The following is a 27867-nucleotide window of genomic DNA, read 5'->3' as shown; positions in this document are numbered from 1 at the left end:
TTATCGTCACGCGGTTCACATAGCGAATCTTCAGAACTTGATGGAGGGTTCAGTAAGAAATTCATATTCAATTGTGTAGAAAGGAGGGTTGCATTTTCCGTCGTAAGCACAGCCTCTTGTCGGGCTTTGTTGACTTCTGATTGAGGTAGCGTCGGTGTGTCTGGCCAAGTGCGCAATGTTAGCCTCCTATGTAATCCATAATTTTCAGGCAACATATTTTACTGATAGGAGAAATGCTCGACTCTGGAGACTGCCGTTGAGATGATAGCCTTGAAGTTGTCGCAGAAGGTGCATGGGGCTGAAGCCTGGCCGACCGACACAGGCGAGGCCTCATTATCTCCACCAAAGACGCGGCGCAAAACTCTGCTAGGTGAGGGATACCCGGGAAAAGAAGGAATGAGGGAATCGTTTAAGAGGCGTCCGTTATATACTGTTGTTCTATATATATGTTGTCGGTGGTTAAAGAGGAGTATCTTAGCCGATTGGCGGTTAACAGCATTTCTGCTTACTCAGAGTTGTTCTGTATGCACATTTCCATAAGCTACTTCTGCACTCCGCAGATATCGTTCTGCAGTACCATCTGCATGGCGTGTTTATTTCCTGACCTAACTTGACCCGATCTACCAATGACCTATTTTGCGCTCTTTCCCGACAGGGCCAGAGAACTCGTGCGGGACCTGGCTGCTCGAAGATCTGCATCGTAGTTTAGTCCAATGACAGGCGGTTGCACCCAAAGTGACTTCCTCTTTAAGCTGTACCCCTTTGACGATGTACCACGGAGGAACAGCTCATCGAGAAATTCGGTAGACTGATGTAGATTAGGACACGTTGGTCAACCATCGATAGATGTTACGAGACGGCAGAGGTAGCGCGCGGTCCATAAAAAGAGGGAGTTCGCAGGAAAATAGAGAACTCTGTCGGCTTTGAGTTGTGTGTTGACGTGGATTCTACCTTTTTTTTTATTGGCTACAACAATGAGACACTAAATTGCGGTGCATGCGCCACTGGCAAGTCTGTGGATTTTACTGTACACGATCTGTGCGATTACCTATTTAGTATGTACATTTCCCCTTTCTTCGTTGTGGAGAAGTGACCAGAAGTTTTGGGAGATGGATTGATCGTGTCCGACCAGGTGATTGGTCGATGAGTACGGATGGATGGCTTGGGACCTGGGATGGGCAGCATCAACGGTCGGACGACCGACTGGTGAATCACAAATGTCGCAGCTGGGTGCCAACGATCGGCAGGCGCAGCTCTCCCTTCCAGCCGAGAACGCATGCAAACATGCCCAAGCGCATTGCTTGGCGAGAGGTGGCGCTCGGCGTCGATGTGGGGGACGCGGACACTGTGCTGAGCGACATGAAGTCCTTCAAGATCACGAAGAGCAACGTCATGGCCTGCTCGGACTTCGAGCCGCATCAGAGCTATAGGTTGCTCGTATGCAATTCTGAAGCCTGCGATTCTGCTTGTGTGTTTGTCTACCTGTGGCGGGGCAAGACGCTGAGTTTTCTGGATTGCGACGAGGTGTCTATCTACGAGCTCGGCGAGCACGCAGTAGGAGTTTCTGTCACGAACTGACCAACCATCACCTCCGCCCCATGAGGATTCGCCACGCAATGGCTCGGAAGTTTGAGACCGCGCTAGAGGAGCTTCCAGCATTGACCACAGTGCAGACCTTCGTTAATCACTACTCGCAAACGTATCTCGTGAACAACGACCGCGTCGACGACCTGAGGGATTGGATCTACACAAGAGCTTTCACAGGAGAGGAACCGGTGACGCAGGCATTCACCTTTGGTTGGGATTTGGATCGCGATGGCAAGCCCACCGTTGGCAACGGCTCTAATGAACGGCCGCTCGTTATTGGCTTCACAACCACGGCACTCATTCAGAGGCTCACGGTTCCGCCCGAGAGTTTCATCTTGCATGTGGATGCCACGTACAAGATGAATTTCCGCGAGTACCCGGTGCTCGTGGTAGAATTGTCTGATCGCGCGGTTTCCATCTCGTGGCTCTCGTCATTGCGTCGCAGGAGACACAATACGTAATTCAGCGCGCTGATGGCGCTGCGCAGGCTGCACTTCTGAATCACATCGCGCGAACTGGTGCTCAAGTACACCATGACAGACGCTGATCAGGCTCAGTTCAACACGCTGGTCGCCGTTGTTGATAGTGGTGGACAGCTTCAAACACTAATGTTTTTTTATGTTATGGAAAAGGTCTACAACGCGATCAAAGGATTTCCCTCACTCGTGGCGAGTGCAATAGTCAAAGACATGTACGACTTACACTTCGCGCGGAGCGAGATGCAGTTTTTCGAAATGCAGGACTACGCTGTACGCAAGTGGAGAGTTCAACCTTTCCTGTGGAGCTTCACGCAGTATATGCGCGCCCAATGGCTGTTTGGGCGCTTTAGTACGTGGAAGATCTACGCTACGCCTATTGGTTTTGCCTCTACAAACAATCCTGTGGAGACCTTCAACGCCCTGCTCAAGCGAGACTACACTCTTCGCCGACGGTTGAAAATGGAAGCACTGATGTGGAAGCTAAAGAACTGCTGCGAGGACCAGTCGTGAAACGGTCGCCCATTTTGCTTTGACGTTGTTCCGACAGTAACCCTCACGCGCAGAGCCTCGGAGATGGAACGCAAAGGTTATATGGGCACGTGGAGCGAGAAGCAACTAGGAATAGTGGGTTCTGGAGTCTCCCGCACCCTTCAGGCTCAGTCACGCCTGGTTGATCGCATCAGCGCCGCTCCGAACAAACGTTCGGAAGAGGCTAACGTAGTATTGGCTCAGATGGGCTCCAACTATGCCCGCATGGAAGTGGAAGGACAGCCTTGAGGTGGATGGGTCGTAGATATTGACGCAAGTCGTGCGGTTGTAGCTGCTTTTTCGCATTTGGCTCCTGCATTCACGTGCTCTACGCAATTTGGAGCTTGGGCTACATCGACAGTACCGGGAATGAGGTGCTCGTGAGTCGTATGAAGTCGAGACGTAAGCAACAGACAGTGAACGCGCTTCAAGGAGGGAGACCTTGTCAGTGGGTCCAGCGCTTACTTTCTAAACCTCTAGGACACAGGTAAGCACAATCATAGGTGAGCCGTGCACGCAATGGTGTTTCCCTAGCTATTCGTCACTTACTATATGTGAGCTTTTGCTGCAAATGTGTCCAGGAGCTGAACATCACAGATTCCAAGCGCGAAGGGTCATCAAGATGATGGTTGCACTCAGGTCGACCTAGCGCACGCGAGGAAAAGAAGATTGGACAATGTCCTCGCTCGGAGAAGACAGGTCAGAAGTTCGTGTGAATAGTTATGCATGTGCTTGGAGACTTAGCGTTATTCTCGAAGTGCTAGATGCCTGCGTATCGTTCTCTCGCTAAAGCCTTCACCTACTCTTCATCATCATCGGAGTCAACCTAGCACGTGTCGCACGCGCACTTAAACCAGACCTCGTCACTGTAGTTGACAGTAAGCTGCGTGCCAGGGCGAACGGCCTTGATCATCCTCGCAAGCACCTTCACGGTGGTTCCGTTCTGAATCTTCACAAACTCCACGTTGGGGTTGCAGGAATGGCTCATGAACAGTGTGATCGAACCGCAATTCAGCGCTTCGATGTAGACGTACACGCCCGACGCCGACTGTGCGTTGAGCAGCACCGTGTATTCGCTGTTTTGTTTGATGGCTTGTCGAGGCTGGCCTTCAATAACGGCGGGGTACTCGAAAAGCCGCCCCACGCACTCGCCTACAACATCACCCAACTCAATATACGCTGTGGTGTGCACGCCAAGGCCCACACGGCAAGTGTCGTGCAATTGCAGGCCTGGATGGCTGCGCGATGAGTTGCTACAGGCTCCTCCCAAGCTGCAACACTCGGGGGTGCAGTAGATGGATAGAAGTAGTAAGTAGCTATGGGATCCCTTTAAACCGATAAGTATGGTATCCACATGCCATAACGGACACCACAACGCTCGCATGTCTGGCTTGTAGACCAGTCATCACTACGCTGTCCCTCGGACAGCCTCCTAACTCCGTTCACTCTAATATTACTCACTTTGTGACGGGGCACGCTGCACCTAGCACAGAAGAAGTGCTAAAGGATGTAATCTCTCGGTGAACAACAAATTCACGGTTCCCGGCCTAAAGGAATCGACTACGACTTAGACGGTAGGTTAAGGACTGAATATATGTTATAGGTGAGCCAAGCTTGATCCGTACAAACTCTAAGTCAACTATAGTAAAGGCTAAACAAGTGCCCAATGGTTGGCTCACCACCAACCGGTACCACGTACCATGGGCACAAAAGAGAGACATCCCGTCACTCTTTATGTAACATGGGTACACGTCGGTGTACCCCGTTACACACTTCGTCTTTTGTCATCTACTACTCAATCTTCTTTCTGCTCTACTTTCAGCCAACACCTTCAACATATACGAGCCGTCAATCGTGAACAAACATGTTAGTTACCTTGTATCTCACCATGGCAAAGAGCCGCAGCTAGTAAAACAAACCTCATGTCCCTGCACGCCGACACTTTGTGGGCGAGGCAGTCCAGCCCCTTCAACCCTCGCTGCGGCCGTACACACTGATTGTGAGTGTAAACCCGCTTTGTTGAAGTCTGAGCGAATTTGAGAAACGACCACACTCACCTGGGTATAATGATATTTACTTATATAAAATTTCTCTGTAGATGTCCAACAAATCCAAACTCTTACATAAAGGTACCTAAATGTTGTATATTCCAGACTATAACAAGTGCTTGACGACACTAAAGAGGGGCTGAAATAATGCTGATATATTTATCAGACCTTTGTTTAAAGGAAGTACATCAAACTGACGTACCTTATACACTGACATGATACCAAGTTAAATAGGCAATGAAGCATCATGTAGCTTGTTAAGTCACTAAAACGCGGGAAAAGGAGATCTGAGTCAGAGCATGGCAAACAGTTTAAAAAAACTGCTTTTTACGAACCGCGATTTTTGTTTTTTGCGAATAATTTCAGCCAACCAAAATCAATCTATCCGACTAAGTCCGCTTCACTACCCCTTCCATTCATTCTCCCGGGCATTCCGAAATTCCTCCGACTGAAAAATGGCCAAGCGTGAGTTGCCTACCCATGCAGCGCAGTGGTCTCCTGCACGCCCTTCAACGGGCCTCGTGTCTCCTCCTAGCACCAATGAGCAGCACTGAAGATGCACACAGGACCAGTAATAATTTGAAGTGACAGGATGCAAGCAACAAAGTGACAATAAACAGGAGGGGACAACAGAGGCTATTGGGGGTCGAGGCTGTGGAGACCGACATCAGGCGACGCGACAGGAGAAAGCATTGCTGACTTTTTGTGCCGGTTCCTTCTTGCAGACAAACCTTCGGGCATTCGCTGCGCACGTAAGCTGCGCGTGCACCGCCGCACGCAGCGCTGGGCGCAGAAGTCCTACAACAAGAGCCACTCGGTGACGGCCATGAAGGCCAACCCGCTCGGTGGTTCATCCATGGCCAAGGGCATTGTCCTGGAGAAGATGTAAGCCTGCTACTATTCCTCCAATATTTGCTGCAAAGTACTGACGTCATTGTTGTGTTACAGCGGCATTGAGGCCAAGCAGCCCAACTCTGCCATTCGCAAGTCGTGCCGTGTGCAGCTGATCAAGAACTCCAAGAAGATCGCCGCCTTCGTGCCGCGTGATGGCTGCTTGAACTACGTGGACGAGAACGACGAGGTCCTGATCTCGGGCTTCGGTCGCCGTGGCCACGCCGTCGGTGATATCCCCGGTGTGCGTTTCAAGGTCGTGAAGGTCTCGGGCGTGTCGCTGCTCGCTCTGTACAAGGAGAAGAAGGAGAAGCCGCGCTCGTAGATTATGTGCCCGTCGATGTGGGGAACTCTTCCGTGGTGGCGTCGGCTGCACCCTACTGTAGGGACCGAGGCGGCCTCGGGTCGCTTTGGCTTGCAGAGCTCGTTCAACCAGCTCAGCTGCTGCTGGAACTGACACGGTTAATCCAATAATCACGGATAAGAAGGAATCGCTTGCCCAGCCACGACTGTTTTTGCTTTTTGTCATGTATGCCGGTGCTTTTGTTGAGCTCGATCAGATGGAACTGTTGCATCTGATAAACGGTGGTGGTGAAGCTGGAGGAGACCAAGATTTACATGCAGTGCTGAACAACGAGGTGCCGTGGGTCTTTTTTTTTTTAGTGAAGACGAAAGTAGGTGATGTGATGTTGCAGTGGTTGATCATATTGAAGCCATTTCGGTGGCAATCTCTTCTAGTCCAGTGCAGCATGCACAACATGCAAAGCGTGACTCGAGCTGCGAGCTTCCCCCATCGTCCCAGTGGCATCAAGCGGTCTTCTGTATCAACCAGCTTGCGCGACTAGGAGGACGGGGCTCGGCGTCTTGTAGCATCGCCAAAGCACGCAGCCTCTAACATTCTTTTCTCTTCCTCTCTTCCTCTTCTTTGACCTCTTCCGAGACCATTCCTTACGGCGAATTGACGGGGGAAACGGAGGCTTCAAACAGGTCCCAGATGTTGCCGTTCACGAAGTCGTTGTCCACGATGCTCACCAGGAAGTACGTGTCGTGGACCTCGTGCAGCAGCTTGGCCGACTGGCTGCCGTCCGCGTACAACGACGCCCAGAGCTTGAGCCACAGCGCGAAAGCCTCGTCCTTCCACACCAGGAAGCTGCTGCTGTCCACGATTGTGGGCTGCAGGATCTCCTTGTTGGGGAACACGCCCCACGTCACGGCCACAGCCGACTTGCTGGCATTCGAGTACGAGTGGCCGTTCAGGTTCACGGCGTGGTACTGCACGGACGGCTTCTTGGCAGCGTTCTCAATGATGATCTTCATGTTCTCGGGCGACACGAAGCACTCCACGTACGCCTTCTGGTACACACGGCCACCAGGGCCACCCCATCCGAACATCGGGTCGTCAGACAGTGCACCATTCACGCGCGGTTGGCTGTTGATAGTCAAGAACCCAGCAGAGTTGGCGGCGGCGAGCTCCTGTTGGACGGTCGACGTCTCGGCGTGCAGCGCGGCATCGCACCACGGCAGGCTCGAGATCTCGCCACGCACGTACTGGACGAATGTACGGCGAATGTCTTCCTTGCTAGCAGGGGCCTCACCCCACTTGGCGCGGCGCTCGCTGGGCGTCGACGTGTTGGTCGGTGCAAAGTGCGACTCCGTGAGCTCACCAAAGGCAGGGCTCTCGCTGTTGCCCCAGCGGCCATTCGGGTACTCGTCCCACATGGCCGTACGGTTCACATAGCTCTTCGGGCGGTTCGACCAGTAGATCGGGCGCACACTTTCGGCCGAACGCTTCGATAGCGTCGACGTCTGCCAGGGCAGCTCACGACGCGGGACGCGGCTGGACAGCGACGACAGGCCCTCCAGGATGCGACGCACAGAGCGCTCCAGGTTGAGCGTGTAGAAGTGCAAACCCGGCACACCAGCATCAATGAGCTGTTGGCTCATAGTGATGCCGAGCTGCACGCCGTAGTCCTTGACCGCTTCGTCGTTGTCCTTGATCGGCTCGAGCGCCTTGCGCACGTCCTCGGGCACGAATGTGTTGCAGAAGGACGTCATGCGTTCAAAGCCCCCGTAGTTCTGGATGGGCATAATGCCCGGGATGATGGGCACCGTGATGCCCACGGCGCGGCACTCCTTGACGAAATCCACGAACACCTTGACGTCGTAGAAGAGCTGTGTGATGATAAAGTCTGCGCCAGCGTCCACCTTCTCCTTCAGGTACTGGATGTCCAGCTTCTTGTCCTGACTCTCTGTGTGGCCCTCGGGGTATCCGGCCACGCCGATGCAGAAGTGGTCGCCGTACGTCTCGCGCATGAAGCGGACGAGGTCCACCGCGTGCGAGAAGCCGCGGTCGCACTCGTCGAAGCTCGAGGCGCCGCGCACGGGGTCTCCGCGTAGCGCGAGTACGTTCTGAATGCCAGCGTCCTTGGCCTGGTCCAGCGCCTTCTTGATGTCGGCCTCCGCCATGTTGGTGCACGTCATGTGCATGAGCATCTCCAGGCCGCTGAGCTTCTGCGCGTTGGCGCTCAGCTCGAGCGTGAGCTGCGCGCTCGAGCCGCCGGCGCCCCACGTCATGTCGCAGAAGAGCGGCTCCAGCGCCGCCATGCGGTCCATGCGCGCGTACAGGTTGTCCACGCCCGCGGGCGTCTTGGGCGGGAAGAACTCGAACGAGTAGAAGCACTCCTGCCGCTCCACGCTCGCGTTGATCTTGTCGATGATCTTCATTCTGAATCAGCGCCACGCAGAGTGAAGGTACCACCTCGGGGGCTTATTGCGGACTGGAAGTGATGGCTGGGAGCTGCTCACGGCTATGATACCAATTGACCTCTCTGTACCGCGGAATTGGTACAGTACACTCAGACTTGACTCGACCGGATCTGCTGGCGGAGCATGACGCGCACGGCAGCAACATGGGCCAAAACACTCGCGGGGCAGCAGGAGCGGCGAATGTGCGTTGCATGTGGCCGGGCGCTAGCGTCGAGGGGCTTCTCACGCCACCAACTGGCGAAACCGAGCTCGTACGTCGCGGAATTGCAGCGGAATTATTGTTATGGAGCTAATTTGCAGCGTTTGCGTGTTGCAGCAAGTGCAGAGCTTGTGTGGAGCAGGCAAACGTGAAAACGGATACTCAGCCACGACTCAAGCGCTGCGTGCAGTGCTTCCAGAGCCTCCCGAAGACGAGCTTCTCCAAGCGGCAGGCGCAACTGCTGGATGCCAAGTGCAGGGACTGCGTGCAGGAACTCAATCGAGCCGCTGCCGCCTCGCCAGCTCATGTTGCAAGTATGTTTCTGGTTGGTTCTGTTGTTGGAGTTCTTGGCTCTGACTGCCGCTCTTTTCCAACAGGCAAGTGGAGTTTCGACCACTATTATCGTGTTTGTCACCGAGGCAAGAGTGGAGGCGTGTCGGTGCGTGTGAAGCATAACATTGCGTCTCCCTTGCTCGGTTATATCCCTTTGGGGCGTGTCTTCCGTGCTACGGCGCCAATATGCAACGAGCAGGGGGACCCGATGGTGCGGTTAGAGGGGCCATATCTTCCGAGTGTCGTTGTTCGAGACGGGACCAAGACTGGACGCCTACCCCAAGCTACGGAGCCTACTTGCAACGAGCTGAGTGACTCAAAGGTGGAACAGGAAGACCCAACAGTGTATTTAGAGGAACCGCATGACGACAAGGCTGCGGATGCAAGCAAAGAGGAAGATGAGGTCGAGAAACAAATCAAGGAGGCGTGGGTGTGTTGCCGCTCTATTCGCAACGAAGTTTTACTCGAGTCTCATGAAGGACCATTTGGCTCGGGTGACGAGAACTTGTCTAGGAGGTTCTTCCGATGTGTAGTCGAAGGCTGTAAAGTGCGTGAGCGTGCCGATCTGGAAATCTCAGAGCTGGGATACGTACTCTACGGAGATGTGGTCGAGGTGGTGGAGGCTACTGTGGCCCCAGGCGGAGTCGTGTTCCTAAGACTGCACGGCAGGTACTTCGATGGCCCGGCGTGGGTTGTCGAACGCTCGCTTGATAACGAATCTGTGCTAAACGAGGTAGAGGGTCCGTGGTCTTCGTCAACCCTTGCGCCCAGAAAGGAGAAATATCGCTGTGTTCAAGACTCTGGTGCCCCTGTTCGATTGGAACCAGAGTTGACGGCGGCACCTGTGGGACGCATTCCTTGTGGGGGTGCAGTGACAGTGGTGGAGCGCGCCATTACGGATCAACGGCAGGTATTTCTGCGCATCGCTGATTTCGACGCTACCCACGTAGGCGACCAAGGTGCGGGCGGAGATAAATGGGTCATCGAAACAAGTACGTGCTGTGCCAGTGTCATGATCAAAACCAAGTTCGAGTGAAAAGACCGCCTTGTTATAGAAGACAGAAGTGCTACTTGTCGACGCGAATACACATTATAGAGGTTCTTTTACGTGAGGTTGTCAAAGCCATATCCATTTGTGGTGAGGTTGCCACGTGTCCGGGTAGCTCCAACCTTGGCCGAAGAAGTTAGGCGGAGCTTGGAGCTGGTCGGGTCCGAGGACTGCTGACACGTTGAAGCCCCCTAGAGCATCATTTCGCACAAGGAAACAGTTGACACCGTGCGATTCGCAGTACACTAGTGAGTACCCGTTCTGAGTGCCCCAACGGTGAAAAGCAGCAACGCTGCCGCCGAAGTACGACGAAAAGCCATCCCAGCCACCACTTCCATCTTCGCTATCATCGTATTGTACCGTTCGAGCTTCACTGGGAGGGATATGGCTGTTCACCTCTACTAACACCACGCGTGGTGCCACGACGGACAAGTCTACGGCGCTAAGGAGCCAAAAGTCGTTGAAGTCCACATCAATCGACAGAAGATCAAGGTCGTGAGGAACAAGCTTCTGGTACTTCTCACCAAGCAGGTGCATGAAATTGTCACGAGTAATAAACTCACGGTGCAAGTCGATCGCATCATCTTCATAGCCCGAGTCCATCAAAAGCCCTTTCCAGCCGTGAACTTCTCGCAACAGTCGTGTGTTGCATTCATGGCCGCTCTCAGTGCCAAACTCGACGTATGCTTTGCTCTTTGTACCAATGTGACGGAAGATTTTTTGTAGAATGCCATCCTCACCATTTTGGGAATGAATGCCCCATTCGTGACGCCAAAGTTCGCAAATCCATCGCAGACTTGAGGAAGAAAGAAGGGCATCTGGACAAACCCGAGGTCGTTGGGGTGTATGTACTCTCGAGTCCAGCACGTGAAGCCTTGAAGTGACATCGAGACGATTTACATTCGGCGCGGCGTCGAAGGCGAGTGTAGGAGATAGATGCACCCCCTTGTTGTTTTCGACTAGTAGAATCACACTGATCGTGTGGTCATTGGTGCGACTGAACGGCACATGGTCCAGCGGGGAGCGGAATGTCACGCTTTGGCTGAAAGGCTCCGTCTTCGTGCCATGGTGCAGTTCACGCTCGTCAACCGCCATCCACTCAGGGTTCAAGCAATCGAATGAGTCGTCGAGAACAATACAGACGCGGTGTGCTGGATCAAACGGATCGAAGAGCGTCGTGCGAATTTTCGCCATCAAATACTCGCTGTCGCTCCTTCCCGATTCTGGCTTTGAGGTGAATACATCCAGCAGCTCAACCTTGGGCACCACGACTTGGAATATTGTCGCAGCCAACATCTCCTCACCACTTTTGTCTGTGAAAAACAGGATGTGGTAACCTTCGCTCGAGTACGAGTTAATATAGAGGGGATCCGTTTGAGGCACCATAAAGCATTGTATAGGCTTCGCAAGGAACTCGGAATAGAGGCAAACCTCCTCTGGGGCAATTTCCTCGTCGGAGTTTGTTCCGCTTCGTTCCCAGTCCACTTTGACGTGAATGCGCTCCGACTGCGGGTACAGGCGCGTATTAGTGGGACCATCGACCCGCAGACGCCGTCGTACATGGTTTCGTTCTCCCCATTCCTCTTCATTCTCATCTTCGTCCTCGCCAGCACGTTTTGGTTGAAATCCCTTCACTTGTTCGTGAACGACGCGAAAGAGCGCTGCACAGTCTGTTATGTGAATTTTATTTTCCACACAGAACCTTGCTGCATCTGCCGTGCCGTCGCTTAGCACATCCACCTGAAGCTGATACTCCTGTTGGTCGAGAACGAGCGGGATTTCCACGAGCTCTTTCCCTGAATCCGCGCTTCTCTTCACCGGGTCGTCACAGCCCCAATCTCTTGCCAACAGGCCCCCAATACCCACCGCAGCATTTTCACAACTCAGACTATCCAATTTGAATCGAGCACAATATGCCAACATGGTCTCGGCCAGCGGCTGCTCCGGGTAGACCACAAGGGACTCCGGGGCTTTGACCTGCTGCTGCGAGTCCTCATCGAATATCCAGACGTCGTAGGCCAGTGAACGGTCCAGCGACACGTTCACGACAGCCTCTCGAATGGCCAGTTGAGCCATTTCCTGCATCGCCTCCAGTACTTCCTTCTTGACGCTCCCGCACTTGTACTTGGGCACTCCAAAGGAGGCGCAGGCAGTGTTGGCCAGGTCCTCCACCGGATTGAACGTGTCGAGGTGCAGCAGCGCGTGCTCCACGTTGGCAGGAGGGATCCGCAGTTGAGCGCAGTGGGGAGTCGAGCTGCGGACGGGACAAATGAGCTGCAGAAGCAGCAGCAGGAAAATCGGAGGCATGTGTGTCAATCGATCGGAGCTCTTTGAAATGGTATCTTTTAGATTTGGATCTGAAAGGGCGCGGTGTGTGGTGCACACCACTTTCCGATGGTCGTCATGTTGAAGTTGTATTTTTGACAAGTCGCCCTACTTCTCCAGCGGAGAGCGGATGGTCTCAAAGACTGGACTGCGAGGCGTGCCATGCGCATCACTGTGGAGGCTGCATTTTGGGGTGAGTTGCAGGGAGGCCGACGCTCTCTCGCTGTGATCCAGGGGGAAGTCATCCGGAAGAGGGTGCGTCTTCGGGTTGAACACAGCGTACAGCCCCAGCGTGAACGCGTTGAGCGTGATGAACAAAACGTTTGGCGAGATGATGAACCAGTTGCCCGTCAGGATGCCGTACGTGAACCACATGCAGTTGTTTACCAAGCTTGCCATCACCATGTGCGCGTTGATGAAGACGGCAGACCTGAATTTGAGCACTTGCAAGAGCTTCTCCATCGGTGCGCCGTACTGACAAACAGCAGATAGGTCCGCCATGATGCCCATGATCGAACCTACGCTGCTGCGTGATTGTCGTGTATATCCCAAGCCTCCGATAACAGCGTAGACGCTGAGAGCGAGCAAGATCGCAGACGTCACTGCTAGAACGCGAATCACGTAGCACCGCTGAGGCGAGTACGCCCAGTAGGCAGCGAGGAAGACGAGCGCGGCTCCGTCGCCGAAGAGGAAGATCCAGAATACAGGGAACCAATTCTTGATCATGCAGCCGTACAACATCCAAGTGTGGCAGTTGGCAAATAAAGTCGTGAGCGGGATGACGGAGGCCACGCCCACCTTCTTCTCCTTGTAAATCCGGCGTATCAGGATAGCTGGGCTGCAGATCATGGCAGTGGCAGAGCACGCGCAAAGTATCTTGACGACGAACACGGAGTCTGGGTTTGCCATACTGCGAAGTTGTTGGTAAAATGTCGAGTGGGAAATGAACAAAGGTCGACGCAAGTATTATTGTTATCAAAGTGTATTGTATCAAAACTTATCCGCACGTTGGGGCTATTCCAGCAGTCTGCCAACGCATCTGCTGTGGCGTGACGGCATTATTCAGATGATGTGCTTGATGAGTGACCTCCTTTTGAGTGGAAGTGCATTCTCAACAGCCCTCTCACCCCTGAGTTGTCAAAAGAATACAAAGTTTCTTATATAGAGGCACTTAACTATGAAAAAGAGCAGTTGCGATGCACAAGACACAACTGTATAGGAGGCGCGGAGAAGTCTACCAACGACTTCTGACTGCTTGTGGCCTTGCTTCGTTCAGGGAGTGTATCCGATATGTTGCATCTCTTGTAGGCCTCTATCCGACACCCCATGCACTACAGGCTATAGCGTTCGCACGAATGATGGTACATTTGAGCCAGTATCACAGTTAATACCATCCGGGCTCCTCCACAACGATGTTCACGTCGTGAGGATTGAGGAGCTCACCGACCGACATCAAATCGTTTGCATGCCAGCGCGAAAGTGAGCTCGTGGTTATTCTGTCCATCTTCTCAGTGTCCTTGTTTCTGTAGCTCAGAAGCCCCGTGTATTGCAAGCACGTAGCGAGTATGGATCCATGGGAGCCGCATTATCCTGCTGTCAAAAGGTGGTGACTCATTGAGTACACTGCGCGTAACGCTTGTGCGCACGTAAATGCATTTGATTCGTGCGCAGCATCACCGGAAGTGGTGTCGCGACGCGATGACTCGTATTAGTAGGTCCAAGTGTGCACACGAGTGAAGGTCAATTGCCACGACCAGCTAGCTCATAATATAGGGTATTTGCCGCGTGGCACACAACGCAATTGTGTCTGGGACCAAGAAGCACGACATGCCCAAGTACGAGCTCTTCAGCTACTGGAGGAGCAGTTGCTCCTGGCGAGTCCGTATTGCACTGGCGTGGAAAGGCATCGAGTACGAGTACCGCCCAGTGAATTTACTCGCGTCGGGCGGCGGCGAGCAGCGTCACGACGCGTTCCGAAAGCTGAATCCCAACAAGGTACTGTACGCCGTTCCACCGCGTGCACTATCGCCGAGTCTATCGATCCGATAGTCTAATCCAGTCGTCCCCTTGAAAGCGCGTCCCCGCACTGGTAGTGGACGGACACGTGCTGGCCCAGTCCGGCGCGATCCTCGAGTACTTGGAGGAGGCCCACCCGAGCAAGCCGCTGATGCCGACTGACCTACTGCAGCGCGCTCAAGTGCGCAACCTATGCGGCATCGTAGGCTGCGACATCCAGCCAGCTCAGAGCATCAGTTTGTCGGCCAAGGTAAGGTATCAACTGAGGAATCTAGTTTGTATCAGCTTGGACTTCGTTTTGACTAGATTGCTGTCTCAGGTCGCGGACTTGCAGTCGCCAGAAACTGCCGAGGAGCGCCAAGCGCTCGTCGTGGCTTGGAACAAGCTCTGGATCGAGCGCGGCCTTGAGGCTGTCGAGATCGAGTTGGCCCGTTCCGCGGGGCGGTTCAGCGTAGGCGACCTCGTGACCCTGGCGGACGTGTATCTGCTGCCGCAGGTGATCAACGCGCGCATGTGCGGCGTGGACCTGGCGAAGTATCCTCAGATCTCGCGGGTGGTGGGCACACTGGAGCAGCTGCCGGCCTTCGTGAGCTCTCGTCCAGACGCCATGCCGGACTGCTGCTGAATCGCAAGCCAAGTGCACCCATCGTCACACATCAAAACAATGTAGCCATTTCTAAAAATAGTCGGACGCGCAGCTGTTTTCACCAATTGTGGCTCACAGTTCGTGATGCTGTTGCACCCCTTCACTATACAAGCCTCGCTCTCATGCTCGGGGGGCCTCGCCGCAGCGTCATCGGGTCCGAGGAGTTCGCCAAGGCGGAGCGCTCGAGCTTCTTCGGGCGCCACCTGGCGCGCTTCCTCACGCGCCGCTCGTCCGCCGTGTCCGTGGCGGCTGAGCACTCTGGCCGCTCGTCGTCGCTCTCGCCCACGCGCGGCACCGTCTCGGCCACATCGCTGCACACGTCCAGCCGCGCGGAAGTCGCGGCCATTGGCGCCGTGGACCCGGAGATCGCCTTCAACAAACCCAACAGCTTCGCCGTGTGCACGCGCAACGGCGCGCGGCTGGGCAACGAGGACCGCTTCCGAGCTATTGACAACCTGGACCTGTACGGCCGCGGCTTGCTGGACGTGGCCCCGCGCGCCATCGCCCCGTGTTTTGCAGACCTATTGCAGGGTAAAGTGCTCGAGAACTTTGTGGTGGGAGGCCGCGCGCCCGCGCTGAAGGTCCGGAACCTGCTCAAGTACGCACGCGCGGACGAGGACACGCAGTTCTTTGGCGTGTACGACGGCCACGGAGGCGCGCGGGCGTCGTCGCTGTTAGCGCTACTGTTCCCGCTGTATATGCTGGCAGCACCAGAGTACATGAGCGACTTGACGGCGGCGTGTCGCTCCGCAAGTCTGGCCATTAATGACGAGATTTTGAAGCGAGAACGCGACGGACACTGTGAAGGAGGGGCTACGGCGGTGACGCTGCTGATTCGAGGCAGTAGAGCCGTGCTGAGTAACACTGGAGACTGCAGGGCGATCATGGTGTCCAAGAGAGACAAGGTGGCGCAGGTAACGCAGCTCACGACGGACCACAAGGCCTCAAACGACCAGGAGAAGCAGAGAATCGAGGAGCAAGGCGGCATGGTGCTGTATGTGAAAGGCGTGGCCCGCGTCAATGGCCGTCTGGCTGTGGCAAGGGCTTTTGGAGACGCTGAGTTGAGTCAGGTCGTGATCGCCGACCCAGAGGTGACGGTGCATGAGCTGCATCGAGAAGACGAGTACATTGTCATGGCATCGGACGGTCTGTGGGACGTGCTCAGTAACGAGCAGGTGGCGTCTTGTATCAGGTGAGAATGGCGTTGGATAGTGCTGGCTGAGAAACTTTGGACTGACTTGTTCGTTTGGTGCCTGACTGTTGCTAGGAACAATCCTTGGCTTAACGTCCAAGAGATGGCCAACATGCTAGCTGACCGTGCTGTCGAGCTCGGCACGCTGGACAATGTGACGGTCATGGTGGTCAATGTTCGCGGCAGAATAACCTGAGGTGCTGGTGACGATGTCCGATACCCCCACACCAGTTTTGTCATATTCTGCGACCGTTGTCGTCTTCCACCCGTCCGCACAAAATCTTTTATTTAACGCGAGAGCTGCAGACAGTCCTCGGATGTAAGCCCCATCTTGCAAACGCGCTGCGCTTCTGTCAATTGTTGGTGTTGTGATGGAGCCGTGCTGACGTTGAAGTTGTTGCGCTGGGGTTAAACGAGTATCACTGGTGCTATCACTCAAAAGATGCCAAGGCAAGAACAGCAGCAGCCTCCTGACGCAGCAGATATCTTAGCATTGGCAATTTTAATATAGGCGTTGAAGCCAACTATTTTGGTAGGGCAGGGAAATTGAGGACGTCAGATCAGAGCCGTTCTGGTGCTGGCAGCAGGGACGATGGCTGGCTTCGTGTGTGGTTTCTCTCTCTCACCTATTGACCCGACCTTCGAGCTACGAAGTCTCGGGATTAAAGCACATCACTAAGATCAGCAATTGGGCTGAGGCCCTGTCGTGCACGCGGCCAGTCATGACAGACCGGCGGCGAAAGCGGAAACCCACCAACAGCTCTACCGACGATACGGTGAAGGACTTCCATGCCGTCGATCCTGTTCAAGCACGAAGAAGTAGCGACTGGGGCGACCACGAAAGCAGAAATCGACACGAGTCCTGGATGTCGAAAGTGTCACTTGCGATGAGCACTCGGATCTTCTCGGGAGGGAAAAAGCTCGGCGGTTCTCGGAGCACCCAAGTGCTGCCGATTAGCGTTGCTGACAACAGCAAGACTTCGGTGGGACGCATGTCTTCCTCCTCCATGGCTTCATTACAAGAACCCGAGCTGCAGCAAGCACCTTCACGTCCTATGGGTAGTCAACAAACGCTGCGGTTAGTAGCTTCGGAGAAGTCTCTGGGTAGCTCAACAGATGCAACAGGGTCTCCGGTGACAACATTCGGGGCATGTCCAAGCGTGACCTGCGATGTTGCGTCGGATGACAGCGACGATAGTGGTCGCGACGATGACTGTGTGATTCGTTGGTCATCTCGCGGATCAACGAGCCACCGGCGCGGCAATAGTCGGCGCCAACGATCCAGCGCAGTACAGAAAGTGAGACCAGGAGAGGAAGATGACGAAGAGGACTCGATGTTCGCACCGACTCAAACACGCGTGATGTCAATCTCTTCGCGAGAAGCTCAGGAGGATGGCAGCACTGAGGTCAATGTCCAGGATGCAGCACCGATTCTGAAAGGCTTCTTCAGCAAAAGCGTATCATTGAGCACCGAGCAGCGGCAGCGGCAGCGTGAACAGCGACGAGAAGCGCTCTACCGAGAGAGCAAACAACGGCAGGATAACCTTCGTGAGCAGACCGAGCGTGAGAGACTGGTCAGCGAGGAGTCGAGTCGCAGAAGGAAAGTGGGGCAATTGCGACGGCTGAACCAACAACGCAGGATAGAGCTGCTGCGAGACGCGGCCAGTGCACGTGAAACCCTGCTTGTTCGCATCCAAGAGGACAACGACCTGTATCATGCAGAGCGTGAACGCTGGGGAAATGACTTCGAGGATGAGATGCACGTGCTGAGTGAGGCCTTCAAAAAGGCACGCACCACCGATGCAAACCGCCCGATGACCGTTGCAGGACTCGCGGTGCCTGTAGCGATCTCGCAGTTGGAGCGCGACGCATCCAACTTTGAGAAACGGGTGAAGACTGCTCAACCAGCACTGGCCAATACGCAGCAGCGTCGAGCAGAGCGTCCCAGCACCACCGGAGTCACGCCAAGCAGCCTCGATGTAGACCTGTCTTCATCTCCGTTCTTTGAATCCTGCGAGGTCTTCACGTTAGGAGACTCGATAGATGTGCTCGACCTGTTTGGAGGGGACGACCAGGCAAGCGATATCTCTCCCTCCAAAATCGGTAGCAGCACTGCAGCGACCTGTACACAGCAGCCTGATCTCGACATCGACCAGCTCCTCGGAGAACGTGAGAAGCTGCTCCAGCGCCTCGCCGTAATCGATCAAATGGTCCAGCAGCGTCAGCAATAGCAGTAGCAACCACCCCACCTGACTGTCCCAAATGTCCATAGCAACCTGTCTTCAGTGAACAATATCATATTTACCCCCAACTTATCTGCAAAAGCTGGCCGGACTTGTGTCCCCTCACTTGTCCGTGTTAGCAATGCACTTGTTGACGACCGTGAGCAGATGCGCGTTCTCCAACGCAGCTGCCACCCGCTCCTTGTCGTTGAGCTGCTTGTTCACCGCCGCCTCGGACGAGTGCGTGCCCGGCGTGATGAGAATGTCCACCTTGAAGCGCGACGGCAGCGAACGCAGCAGCTTCACGCGCAGACACAGGCCAATGAGCGTGGCCATGCTGCAGTGCGGGATAGTGGGCGTGAAGAAGATTTTCACGCGCGAGCTGGCGTCGTCCACGTGGACGTTCTCGAGCGACATGACCTTGAGCTGCTCCAGCGTGAGTGGGTGCTCCGGGTCGTTGATGTGGCGAAGGATTTCTGTCCATAGAAACAATAATTTTAGAGGAAGTTGTTCGGTAAAATGCTGCTGTTGCTGCCCCGCACCGAAGACCTCGTCGGGCTCGAACGGGTCGGCAGCGTTCTCGTCCAGTGCCTCATCCACGTCGAACTTCTTGCGCGACGGCGTAGCCACTGCGTACACCGTCGGGTTGGCGTTGATCTTCTCCTGCAGCCCCATGCTTTTCTTCTGAACCAATTGGTGAATGAGCGGAAGTTAGTATGACAGATGACAGTTTTTGTTTTACGCTTTACCAGTTTGTTGAAGAATAGAAATTAAGGCAGCAATCGTGACAGAAGGCTACTTTGTCTTTGTGAAAAGCACCTCGTGCGTATACATCTATTGCAGATTGTTTGATAGAGGAACTCGTGCTCTTTCCTCTGGAAATGGGTGGTGTTGAAAAACACCAGGATGGAGAACTAGCCGACAGGAGCCGACTAACCGGTTTGCCCAATCTTACGTGCGCTCGCCACGGATGCGGCGCGCAAGCTGAATGTCCTTTGGCATGATGGTGACACGCTTGGCATGAATTGCACAAAGGTTGGTGTCCTCAAAGAGCCCGACGAGGTAGGCCTCGGATGCCTCCTGCAGCGCTAGAATAGCTGTGCTCTGGAAACGCAGGTCGGTCTTGTAGTCCTGCGCAATCTCGCGCACCAAGCGCTGGAACGGCAGCTTACGGATCAGCAGCTCCGTCGACTTTTGGTACTTGCGGATTTCACGCAGTGCCACTGTTCCCGGGCGGTAGCGATGCGGCTTCTTCACGCCACCGGCGGAAGGCGCGGACTTGCGGGCGGCTTTGGTGGCCAGTTGCTTCCGCGGGGCCTTGCCGCCGGTGGACTTGCGAGCCGTCTGCTTCGTGCGGGCCATGGTGAACTTGACTAAAGCTTACTAAAAATGGGCGTGGCTATACAGTGGTTTGGGCTGGGCTTGGGGACTTGGCTGCGAAATTGCAGAATGAAAGGAAAGCACACGTTTGTCTGGCGCCTTTATTTCGTGGCATAGGCGGTCTGAGAACACGACAGGTGCCATAAGGCGTGAGTCGCCGGCTGCGTGTATGAATACATCGTAAGAACAAGCGTGGGGAGGGGGGTGTCCAGCATGTTACTGGGTATCATCTATCCATATACTTACCAAGTTTCAAAAGCGTAGTTTTCGTCATTTTGTGCTGTGAGCTGCGAACTGCCGCATAACGAAAGTGTGGTGTCTCGATCTGGCGCGGTGGCCACTCATGGGCGTTGTACATGTACGTATCACTCCATGTTCCACCCTTGCAGAAATGCGCGTTACTACCGGTACGTGTAGTGTTTTTCGGGTAGCAGCGCATTCCAAGTGGTGCGTGCTAGCTGCACATTTTTCTTAGGATGCCTATTGTTGGGAGGAAAACAAAATTAAAAAAATAGTATAGCGGATCGAGTCTCGAATCAAGGCAGCGCTCGGGGCGTTGCGCATAGATTGATCGCTCGCGTGGACGAACGAGGGACCCTGTGCAACGACCGAGCATGCCCAAACGTGAGACGAGGAGGAACGACGCAAACCGCCCGACCATGGCCCTCTAAAGCAAGTGCCCAGGCTATTCCGCTGGACGGGAGGCATCGAAACATGGACGCCGCATTCTAAAGGTGTAGTCGCCACCGCTAGCAGGTTAACCTCGACCGCTTCGCCCAAAGACCGGGTCGCGGTACGCAAGCAATTACTTGAAATACATGCTGCGGGGCGCGGGGATTTGCCTTTACTGGTGGCCCGCCTCATCCCAACGGCAAAAACACGCCACGAACTGTACCACGCGATCGGGGATCAGCCAGCGGCAGTAAACGACGAGGGGAACCCCGATGGTAACCATCGCGGCGTCGGAACACGTGCCTTCCTCCAGTCGGTGCTGCTTAATTGGGTCCTAAGGCTTCGCACGAATCGGGTTTCACTGAGATGTGCTTGTCGCGCAATCGCTGTCTTGCTTGCTGGCAATGGTGCAAGTTCGTGCAGGAGCTCGCGGCGCGTGCTTTCTCCTGGCCTCTCGGTGTTGCCGTCAGCCCTCTGAAACACACGTACATATATGAGGAACCTTTGGAAGACTCTTGACGCATGGAGGCAGCAGAGGCCCCGCCAGTAAAATGCCGGAAGTCCGCCATCGCGGGATGACTGACGGAATGACTGACGCCGGTGACTGGCGTGAAGGAGCAGAGCAGCGAGGCGCCAGTGGCAGTCTTGTGGCGAGTCGCCACAAGACTGAGGATCCCGTCCAGGCTCATTAATCACGCCTGGCTCATTTATCTGGCTTTAGCAAATCGCGCGCTGGCGATTAAGCATTTCGCAGACAACCTGCAGTCAGGAGACCTCCATCACCTGAGACCCGGGTCCATGGTTGCTACATGTATAAACATCGGCAAAAGTGCGGGAGGTGGTGGCCGCAACAACGTGTTGCCCTTAGTAAGAGCACGTATCCGTGATGCAGGCTAACAGTGCGCAGGGTGATCCCCGCTGCGAGGATCGCAATTGCATCAATCGATTGATCCTCAATCGACTTTGGTGGATCATCTCAACCGAGTCGGAGGAAGCCGGCGAGCGCTTGCACATCTGGCCGTTGCCTCGCCCCATTCGGCAACGGTCTCCGGTGTGATTGGCCTGGTGCACGCGTCCGCGCTGGCTGGGCTTTAACCGGACGCCTGTAGCTGAGCCGGAGCACTGCTACATGCTGACCGGATCCTGCTGCGTTTTGGTGTTTGCACCGCTCTGCACGAGCCCCGGACCCTGCGAGATCGCATCCGTGTCAGCTCTGCCAAGCATGCAGTTTGAGGGGTCTTTGGGAATGTAAACCAGGATCCGATACCGCAATTGATATCGGGTTTGACGGAGTCTGCTGCAAAAGCTGGTGGATTTCAATACAGGTACCATGACATCTCAGGATGGCCGTGCTCATGGGCGAGGGCATTAATTCTCTTACATGCCGCTCCTCCGTTTCCACCGGGACCTCGGCGGTTCCAATGGTCCAGCGGGCACCGCTCGCTTCGACCAGCGCGACGGCTTTGCTTCCGTCTCATTCTGCAATTCGCAGGCTTCCGAGTACTCCACCTCCTCGAACGCCAGCCATGCTCACTCGCTCTGCACTGTCGGTAGCTGCAGTGGCAGTCGCCGCCACCGCCGTCTTGGCCCCTTCCGAAGCGCTCGAGAACCTCAAAACGGACTGGGACGCCTATGTCAGCGAACTGCCCATTCCGGAGGTCATCGACCTGACTGCCGGAGGGTCCATCGACATGCAGATTGCTCGCGCCTCGCACAACTGGACCGCGGATGGCTCCATCTCGGGCGACATCTACGGTTACGCCCTCAAGAACTCGACGCCCACCATGCCCGGCCCGACCATCAAGGTCGCTAAAGGCGTGCCGATCACTATTACGTGGTACAACGAGCTGACCCAGCCGCACTTGCTGCAAAACAACGTCGAAGACTCGCTCAACAACGTCGAGTCCGCGTGTTATCCGTACTGCGGTGTGCCGGTTGTCACGCACGTGCACGGACTCGAGTCTCCTCCCGAGTACGACGGACTGCCGTACCGGTCCATCTACAAGAACCAGTCGCAGGAGTTCCACTACTACAACAACCAGTCCGCGTCCACCAAGCTCTACCACGACCACTCCAATGGCCTCACGCGCCTCAACACTTGGGCTGGTCTCATGGGGGCGTACATCATCACGGACGAAGAGCTCGAGGCGTCCATCAACATGGACATTGAGACGGATATCCCACTGCTTTTGACCGACCGCTTGATCAACACTACGGGTGACATCATGTACTCGGACGACAACTGCAACGCAGGCGCGACCGAGTGGGTCCCGGAGTCCTTCGGCTCCGTGAACCTGGTGAACGGTGTCGTGATGCCTTACGTCGAGGTGCCTCCTGCTCAAGTGCGCTTCCGGATGATCAACATTGCCAACGCGCGTCACTACAACATCTCGGTGCCTTTCAAGGACAAGTGCCAGATCGTTGCCAGCGACTCTGGGTTCGTGCAGGAGCCCGAGTCGTTCAGTGACTACCTCGTCCTCTTCCCGTTCGAGCGCATCGAGTTCGTCTGCGACTTCACGAACGACACGAACGGCACGACGTACGACCTCGAGGATAACCAAACGGCTGACCAGCCTACGGTTTACGACGTGCGCATCATGCGGATCCGCGTTGCTGAGAGCCTCAAGACGGACACGATGGAGTACCGCGAAATCCCGTCGACTCTCGTGACGTACAAGTCGCTGAAGTCGCTATATGAGGCCGGCGGCAAGGAGCGCACGGTCATCCTGGGAGAAATGGATACCGCGCTGCAGTGCCCCCTGTACGACATGATCATGTATCGGTCGCAGCAGATCAACATGACTACCATCACGGGCAGTCTGCACTGCACCAAGGGCACGGTGGAGAAGTGGAACTTCCAGAACCCCACCGATGACCCGCACCCGTTCCACTGGCACCTGGTGAACGCTCAGTGCGGTGACACTGAAGAAACCATCGACACGAACCACCTGAAGGATGTTGCCAAGATCCCGAACGCCGGTGACCGCGCTACGGACACGATCACCCAGGTGTGCTACGTGGCTTGTACCCCCGACGAGTACCTGATCGCCAACAGCACTCGCGGTGCCAAGGACTACGGTTTCGACACGACGGAGCCTTACGTTGCTCACTGCCACATCCTGGAGCACGAAGAGAACTCGATGATGAGTTGGTTCAAGATTATGGACGTGGACGACGGCTACGCAGACGATAACGGTATCACGGCGGGCACAGAGATCACCAACACTGTGATTGCTACGGCCATGGGCATGAGTGTGCTGGGTGGTGTCGCTACCACGCTGTCGGTGCTCGTGATTTCGGTGGAGCGGTTGAAGTTCCTTGCCGACCCGCGCTCGCTTTCGATCGCCTTCGCTCTGTCCGCTGGTGTCATGATCTTCATCGCTTTCGCTGATCTGTACGCCGAGGCCCTTACGTACTTCCGCGCCGCATTCACCCCTGGTACGTCGGACCCGGAGGCCTACGAGCACGGTGGCAGCACTACGTCCACCGGCACATGCGATGACACCTGCAACGGTAACACGTACTTGGCCGCCACGGGAGTCTTCTTCGTGGGCATGGCTATCATTTTGCTGGTCGAGTGGTTGGTGCACTCGGTTTTCGAGCGCAAGGATAGAGCTGCTGCGGCAGCCGCTGCCAACGCTGACCTGGAGCTGGCCCAGGCAGACGCTGAGAAGGCCATGATGGCGGATGATGGCACGGAGAAGCCCAACATTGTGCACATCGCCTCCCCAGTACCTGGTACACCACTTCCGGACGATGCACGGCGCCAGGAACTTGCGAGTCCGGTGACAGAAGAGTCGAAGGCGCTCCTCGAGGAGGACAAGGTGAAGGAAGAGTACCGTCGTGCGGGTGTGCTGACTGGTATCGCCATTGCTATCCACAATTTCCCCGAGGGCTTGGCACTGTTCGTGTCGTCGCTTGCTGGGCTTCGCACGGGCATTGTGCTTTCGGTTGGTATCATTCTGCACAACTTCCCGGAGGGTGTGGCCGTGGCGGCGCCTGTGTACTACGCCACGGGAAGCAAGGTCGAGGCGTTCAAGTGGACGATCATCAGTGGGTTCGCGCAGGTTCTTGGCGCTGGTATCGGCTGGGCTGCTGTTTCGGGCGGCATGAGCTACGCTCTGGAAGCCACGCTGTACGCCTTGGTTGCTGGTATGCTGGTGTGTATCACCGCAAAGGAGCTGCTGCCCGGCGCATACAAGTTCGACCCGAGCGGCAAACTGTTCGTGCCGTCTTTCTTCGTTGGTATCGCCATCATTGCGCTGAGTCTTGTGGCTCTCAACTACGCTGGCTCAAGCTAGGTGCAAGGCCAACAACCACTTTTCGTAGCAGAAACATAATGCAAAGTCTGTCAATTGATTTCTAAGAAAACGTGGCTATCTTCTAGCTTGAGCCGGCATACTTGAGAGCCATGATACTGAATGCGATGATCGCCATGCCACCGAAAAAGGCGACCACAAACACTTTCCCCTTGGGGTCAAACTTGTAGGCGCCCTTGATCAGCTCCTTCACCGTGATGCAGACCAGCATACCAGCAACAACGCCGTACAGCGACGCCTGGAGGCCAAAGCTCATACCTCCAGACACAGCAGCCCAGCCAATTGCAGCTCCGCAAGGCTGAGCAATTCCACTCAACGCCGTCCACTTGAACGCCTCCATCTTACTGCCCGTGGCGTAGTATACCGGAGCAGCGATGGCGACTCCCTCGGGGAAGTTGTGCAAGATGATTCCGATGGAGAGCACGACGCCCGATCGAAGACCAGAGAGTGAGGACACAAAGAGGGCCAGTCCCTCGGGGAAGTTGTGAATGGCGACGGCAATGCCCGTCATGACGCCAGCTCGACGGAATTCCTCCTTCGCTTTTAGTCCTGGTACAACAGGGGCAGCATTTTCACCGGGTCTTGGGCTCTCCAATTCGCGGCCTTGGTCGCCCGTCAAGCTATCAAAGGCCGGGGACTCAATGGAGCCCTCGGCGCCATCCTCCAAGTTCTCATTCGCGTTTTTCTCGGCTTTCTTGTTTCTGTTGAAGACGCCGTGAACCACGAACTCCACGAAGAGGATGATCAGCACACCACCAAAGAATGCCGCCACTGTGGTCAAGTACGCGTTGCCGTTGCACGTGTTGTCACAAACACCAGTACTGGTCGATCCGCCCTTTTCGTAAGCCTCCGGATCCACATTACCGGTCGTGTATGCTGCTCGATAGAACGTCAATGCCTCAGCAAAGAGATCCGCAAGACCGATGAACAGCATCACTCCTGACGACAGTGCAAACGCCACAGCCAGAGCTGTCGGGCTTGCCAAGAAGTTCAAGCTCTTCACAGAGATCACCAGAATCGACAGCGTCGTGGCAAGACCACCCAGGACGCTCATGCACATGGCAGTAGCAATGACCGTGTTGGTGATCTGCGTGCCAGGAGTGATGCCATTGTCGTCCGCGTAGCCATCATCAACATCCATGATGTTGAAAAACGCCATCATGGCGTTCTCTTCGTGCTCCAAGATGTGACAGTGCGCGACGTACGGCTCCGTCGTTTCAAAGTTGAACTCCTTGGCACCGCGCGTACTGCCCTCGAGCAGATAGTCTCCAGGGGTGCACGCCACATAGCACACTTGGGTGATCGTGTCAGATGCGCGACCATCGGCATTCGGGATCACAACCACGTCCTTGAGCGCGTTCGTGTTCACTGTGTCTTCGGTCTCACCGCACTGCGCGTTAATAACATGCCAATGGAACGGGTGCGGGTCATCGGTGGGGTTCTGGAAGTTCCATTTCTCAACCGTTCCCTTGGTGCAGTGCAGATGCCCGGTAATCCCCGACGTGTTCACTTGCTGCGAGCGATACAGAAGCAGACTCATGGATGGACAAAGGAGTGTTTCCTCGATCTCTCCCAAAATCAAAGTACGCTCCTTTCCTCCAGCCTCGTACAGCTCCTTCAGCGACTTGTACGGGGTCAGCGTGGACGGAATCTCGCGCACCTTCATCGTACTTGTCTTCAAGCTCTCAACGATGCGGAACCGCATCACGCGGTTATCGTATATCGTCGCTTGGGAGGATGTTTGCTTGTCGACAAGGTCGTACGTGGTGCCATCGGCGACACCAGTGAAATCGCACACAAATTCCACGCGTTCGAACGGGAACACCACAAGATCGGCAGACAATGCTGTCGGCGAGCCCACGTAGCCCGAGTCCGTTGCCACCACCTTGCACTTGTCTGCAAACGGAACCGTCAGGTTGTAGTGGCGAGCGTTAGCGACGTTCACGAGGCGGAAGCGAACTTGGGCAGGAGGAACCTTGACGTATGGCATAACCACACCGTTCACCAGATTGACAGTGCCGAAGGACTCGGGCACCCACAGTGTGGCACCTTCGTTGCAGTTGTCATCCGAGTACATGATCTTGCCGGAGTTGCTGATTAGCCGGTCCGCCAGCGCAAGCGGGATATCCGTTTCAATGTCCAGGTTGAATGTCTTGTCCGACTCGGCGTCTTCGATGATGTACAGTCCAACGAGACCAGCCCACGTGTTGAGCCGCGTGAGGCCGTTCGAGTGATCGTGATATGTTTTCGTGGAGCCCGACTGGTTGTTGAGGTAGTGGAACTCCTGCGTTTGGTTCTTGTAGATGGACAAAAACGGCAGTCCGTCGTATCTCGCAGGCGATTCCATGCCGTGGACGTGCGTGACGACGGGTACTCCACAATAGGGATAACATTGCGAAGCCTGCTGCGTTAGTGTCGTCTGGACGCTTTCCTGCAGGAGGTGGGGAGCGTCGAGTTCATTGTACCAGGTGATGTTGATGGGAACGCCCTTGGCGACCTTGATGGTGGGCCCCGGAAACGACGGCGTCTCGTTCTTGAGTGCATACCCATAGATGGCGCCTGAAATGGACCCGTCGCCCGTCCAGTTGTGCGTCGAGCGGCCGATCTGCATTTCAATGGCACCGCCATTGGTCAAGTCGATCACCTTCGGAATGGGTAACTCACTCGTGTACGCTTGCCAGTCTTCTTTGAGGTCCGTGAGCGCATTGACCGGTGACGAAACACCCCACGCCACTGTCACCGCTGCAGCGGCACCAAGGAAGCGCATGCTGATGGGTCTTGAGTACCGATTCGCCTGTTGCAGGGCGTGCCGATGAGGTGGTGTCGAAGAACGGGAAATTCGGAATGAGGGACTTGTGCCAAGCAACTCGGGCTTGAGACGCAGCTTATCTGGACATGTTGGTTGGATGCAGACAACGCGAAACTACTGTCTATCGTAGCGCGAGCAGCGATAGTGCCGTGCAGGCATGGTGGTTACTGAACCAGCGCAACGAGGCCATCCTGTGAGGAATCTTTATGGTGGTGTCGCCATTTTAAAACGCTTTGGCGCCACTTGCACGTGCCTCTGACCAATCTGACTGTCTTGACAGGGTGCCTGAAACTACTGTCAATGCAAATGGGAGTTGGCTCTGTTTGGTATTTATGGTGCTGCGACGTGTAGACTTCAGATGAGCTATCCCATAAACTCAGATCCAAAACAACAAAACAAATCAAATT

The 27867-nt window shown here is 55.2% G+C and overlaps 12 protein-coding genes across 12 annotated transcripts; 6 read left to right on the top strand and 6 right to left on the bottom strand.

The window, feature by feature from the left end:
- Positions 1–5097: 5097 nt before the first annotated feature.
- On the top strand, positions 5098–5858 carry KRP23_7576 (40S ribosomal protein S23; the record flags this gene model as incomplete). Its single annotated transcript, XM_067892910.1, has 3 exons — positions 5098–5107; positions 5368–5527; positions 5591–5858. The coding sequence occupies 3 exons, from the start codon at positions 5098–5100 to the stop codon at positions 5856–5858; spliced, it is 438 nt and encodes a 145-aa protein (XP_067744744.1).
- A 623-nt stretch (positions 5859–6481) lies between these two features.
- On the bottom strand, positions 6482–8257 carry KRP23_7575 (putative methylenetetrahydrofolate reductase; the record flags this gene model as incomplete). The annotated part of the gene is made up of 1 exon (XM_067892909.1): positions 6482–8257. The coding sequence occupies one exon, from the start codon at positions 8255–8257 to the stop codon at positions 6482–6484; it is 1776 nt and encodes a 591-aa protein (XP_067744743.1).
- Positions 8258–8422: 165 nt separating this feature from the next.
- KRP23_7574 (uncharacterized protein) lies at positions 8423–9867 on the top strand (the record flags this gene model as incomplete). The annotated part of the gene is made up of 3 exons (XM_067892907.1): positions 8423–8550; positions 8616–8812; positions 8876–9867. The coding sequence occupies 3 exons, from the start codon at positions 8423–8425 to the stop codon at positions 9865–9867; spliced, it is 1317 nt and encodes a 438-aa protein (XP_067744742.1).
- An 81-nt stretch (positions 9868–9948) lies between these two features.
- On the bottom strand, positions 9949–12186 carry KRP23_7573 (uncharacterized protein; the record flags this gene model as incomplete). The annotated part of the gene is made up of 1 exon (XM_067892906.1): positions 9949–12186. The coding sequence occupies one exon, from the start codon at positions 12184–12186 to the stop codon at positions 9949–9951; it is 2238 nt and encodes a 745-aa protein (XP_067744741.1).
- A 126-nt stretch (positions 12187–12312) lies between these two features.
- Positions 12313–13113, bottom strand: KRP23_7572 (Sugar transporter SWEET1; the record flags this gene model as incomplete). Its single annotated transcript, XM_067892905.1, has 1 exon — positions 12313–13113. One exon carries the CDS (start codon positions 13111–13113, stop codon positions 12313–12315), a length of 801 nt encoding a protein of 266 aa, XP_067744740.1.
- Positions 13114–14031: 918 nt separating this feature from the next.
- On the top strand, positions 14032–14845 carry KRP23_7571 (Maleylacetoacetate isomerase; the record flags this gene model as incomplete). The annotated part of the gene is made up of 3 exons (XM_067892904.1): positions 14032–14199; positions 14279–14470; positions 14540–14845. The coding sequence occupies 3 exons, from the start codon at positions 14032–14034 to the stop codon at positions 14843–14845; spliced, it is 666 nt and encodes a 221-aa protein (XP_067744739.1).
- Positions 14846–14988: 143 nt separating this feature from the next.
- KRP23_7570 (putative protein phosphatase 2C 59) lies at positions 14989–16254 on the top strand (the record flags this gene model as incomplete). Its single annotated transcript, XM_067892903.1, has 2 exons — positions 14989–16058; positions 16134–16254. The coding sequence occupies 2 exons, from the start codon at positions 14989–14991 to the stop codon at positions 16252–16254; spliced, it is 1191 nt and encodes a 396-aa protein (XP_067744738.1).
- Positions 16255–16780: 526 nt separating this feature from the next.
- KRP23_7569 (uncharacterized protein) lies at positions 16781–18289 on the top strand (the record flags this gene model as incomplete). The annotated part of the gene is made up of 1 exon (XM_067892902.1): positions 16781–18289. The coding sequence occupies one exon, from the start codon at positions 16781–16783 to the stop codon at positions 18287–18289; it is 1509 nt and encodes a 502-aa protein (XP_067744737.1).
- Positions 18290–18403: 114 nt separating this feature from the next.
- Positions 18404–18955, bottom strand: KRP23_7568 (MIP18 family protein galla-2; the record flags this gene model as incomplete). Its single annotated transcript, XM_067892901.1, has 2 exons — positions 18404–18756; positions 18823–18955. 2 exons carry the CDS (start codon positions 18953–18955, stop codon positions 18404–18406), a joined length of 486 nt encoding a protein of 161 aa, XP_067744736.1.
- Positions 18956–19231: 276 nt separating this feature from the next.
- Positions 19232–19642, bottom strand: KRP23_7567 (histone H3; the record flags this gene model as incomplete). Its single annotated transcript, XM_067892900.1, has 1 exon — positions 19232–19642. One exon carries the CDS (start codon positions 19640–19642, stop codon positions 19232–19234), a length of 411 nt encoding a protein of 136 aa, XP_067744735.1.
- Positions 19643–21858: 2216 nt separating this feature from the next.
- KRP23_7566 (Multicopper oxidase LPR1-like protein 1) lies at positions 21859–24633 on the top strand (the record flags this gene model as incomplete). The annotated part of the gene is made up of 1 exon (XM_067892899.1): positions 21859–24633. One exon carries the CDS (start codon positions 21859–21861, stop codon positions 24631–24633), a length of 2775 nt encoding a protein of 924 aa, XP_067744734.1.
- Positions 24634–24715: 82 nt separating this feature from the next.
- Positions 24716–27418, bottom strand: KRP23_7565 (Multicopper oxidase LPR1-like protein 1; the record flags this gene model as incomplete). Its single annotated transcript, XM_067892898.1, has 1 exon — positions 24716–27418. One exon carries the CDS (start codon positions 27416–27418, stop codon positions 24716–24718), a length of 2703 nt encoding a protein of 900 aa, XP_067744733.1.
- Between the last annotated feature and the right edge of the window lie 449 nt (positions 27419–27867).

This window comes from Phytophthora ramorum (assembly GCF_020800215.1).
Source record: "Phytophthora ramorum isolate Pr-102 chromosome Unknown Phyram_PR-102_s0006, whole genome shotgun sequence".
Lineage (NCBI taxonomy): Eukaryota > Oomycota > Peronosporomycetes > Peronosporales > Peronosporaceae > Phytophthora > Phytophthora ramorum.
Note: the sequence above shows the minus strand (reverse complement) of the source record. Positions and strands in the feature narration are given on the sequence as shown.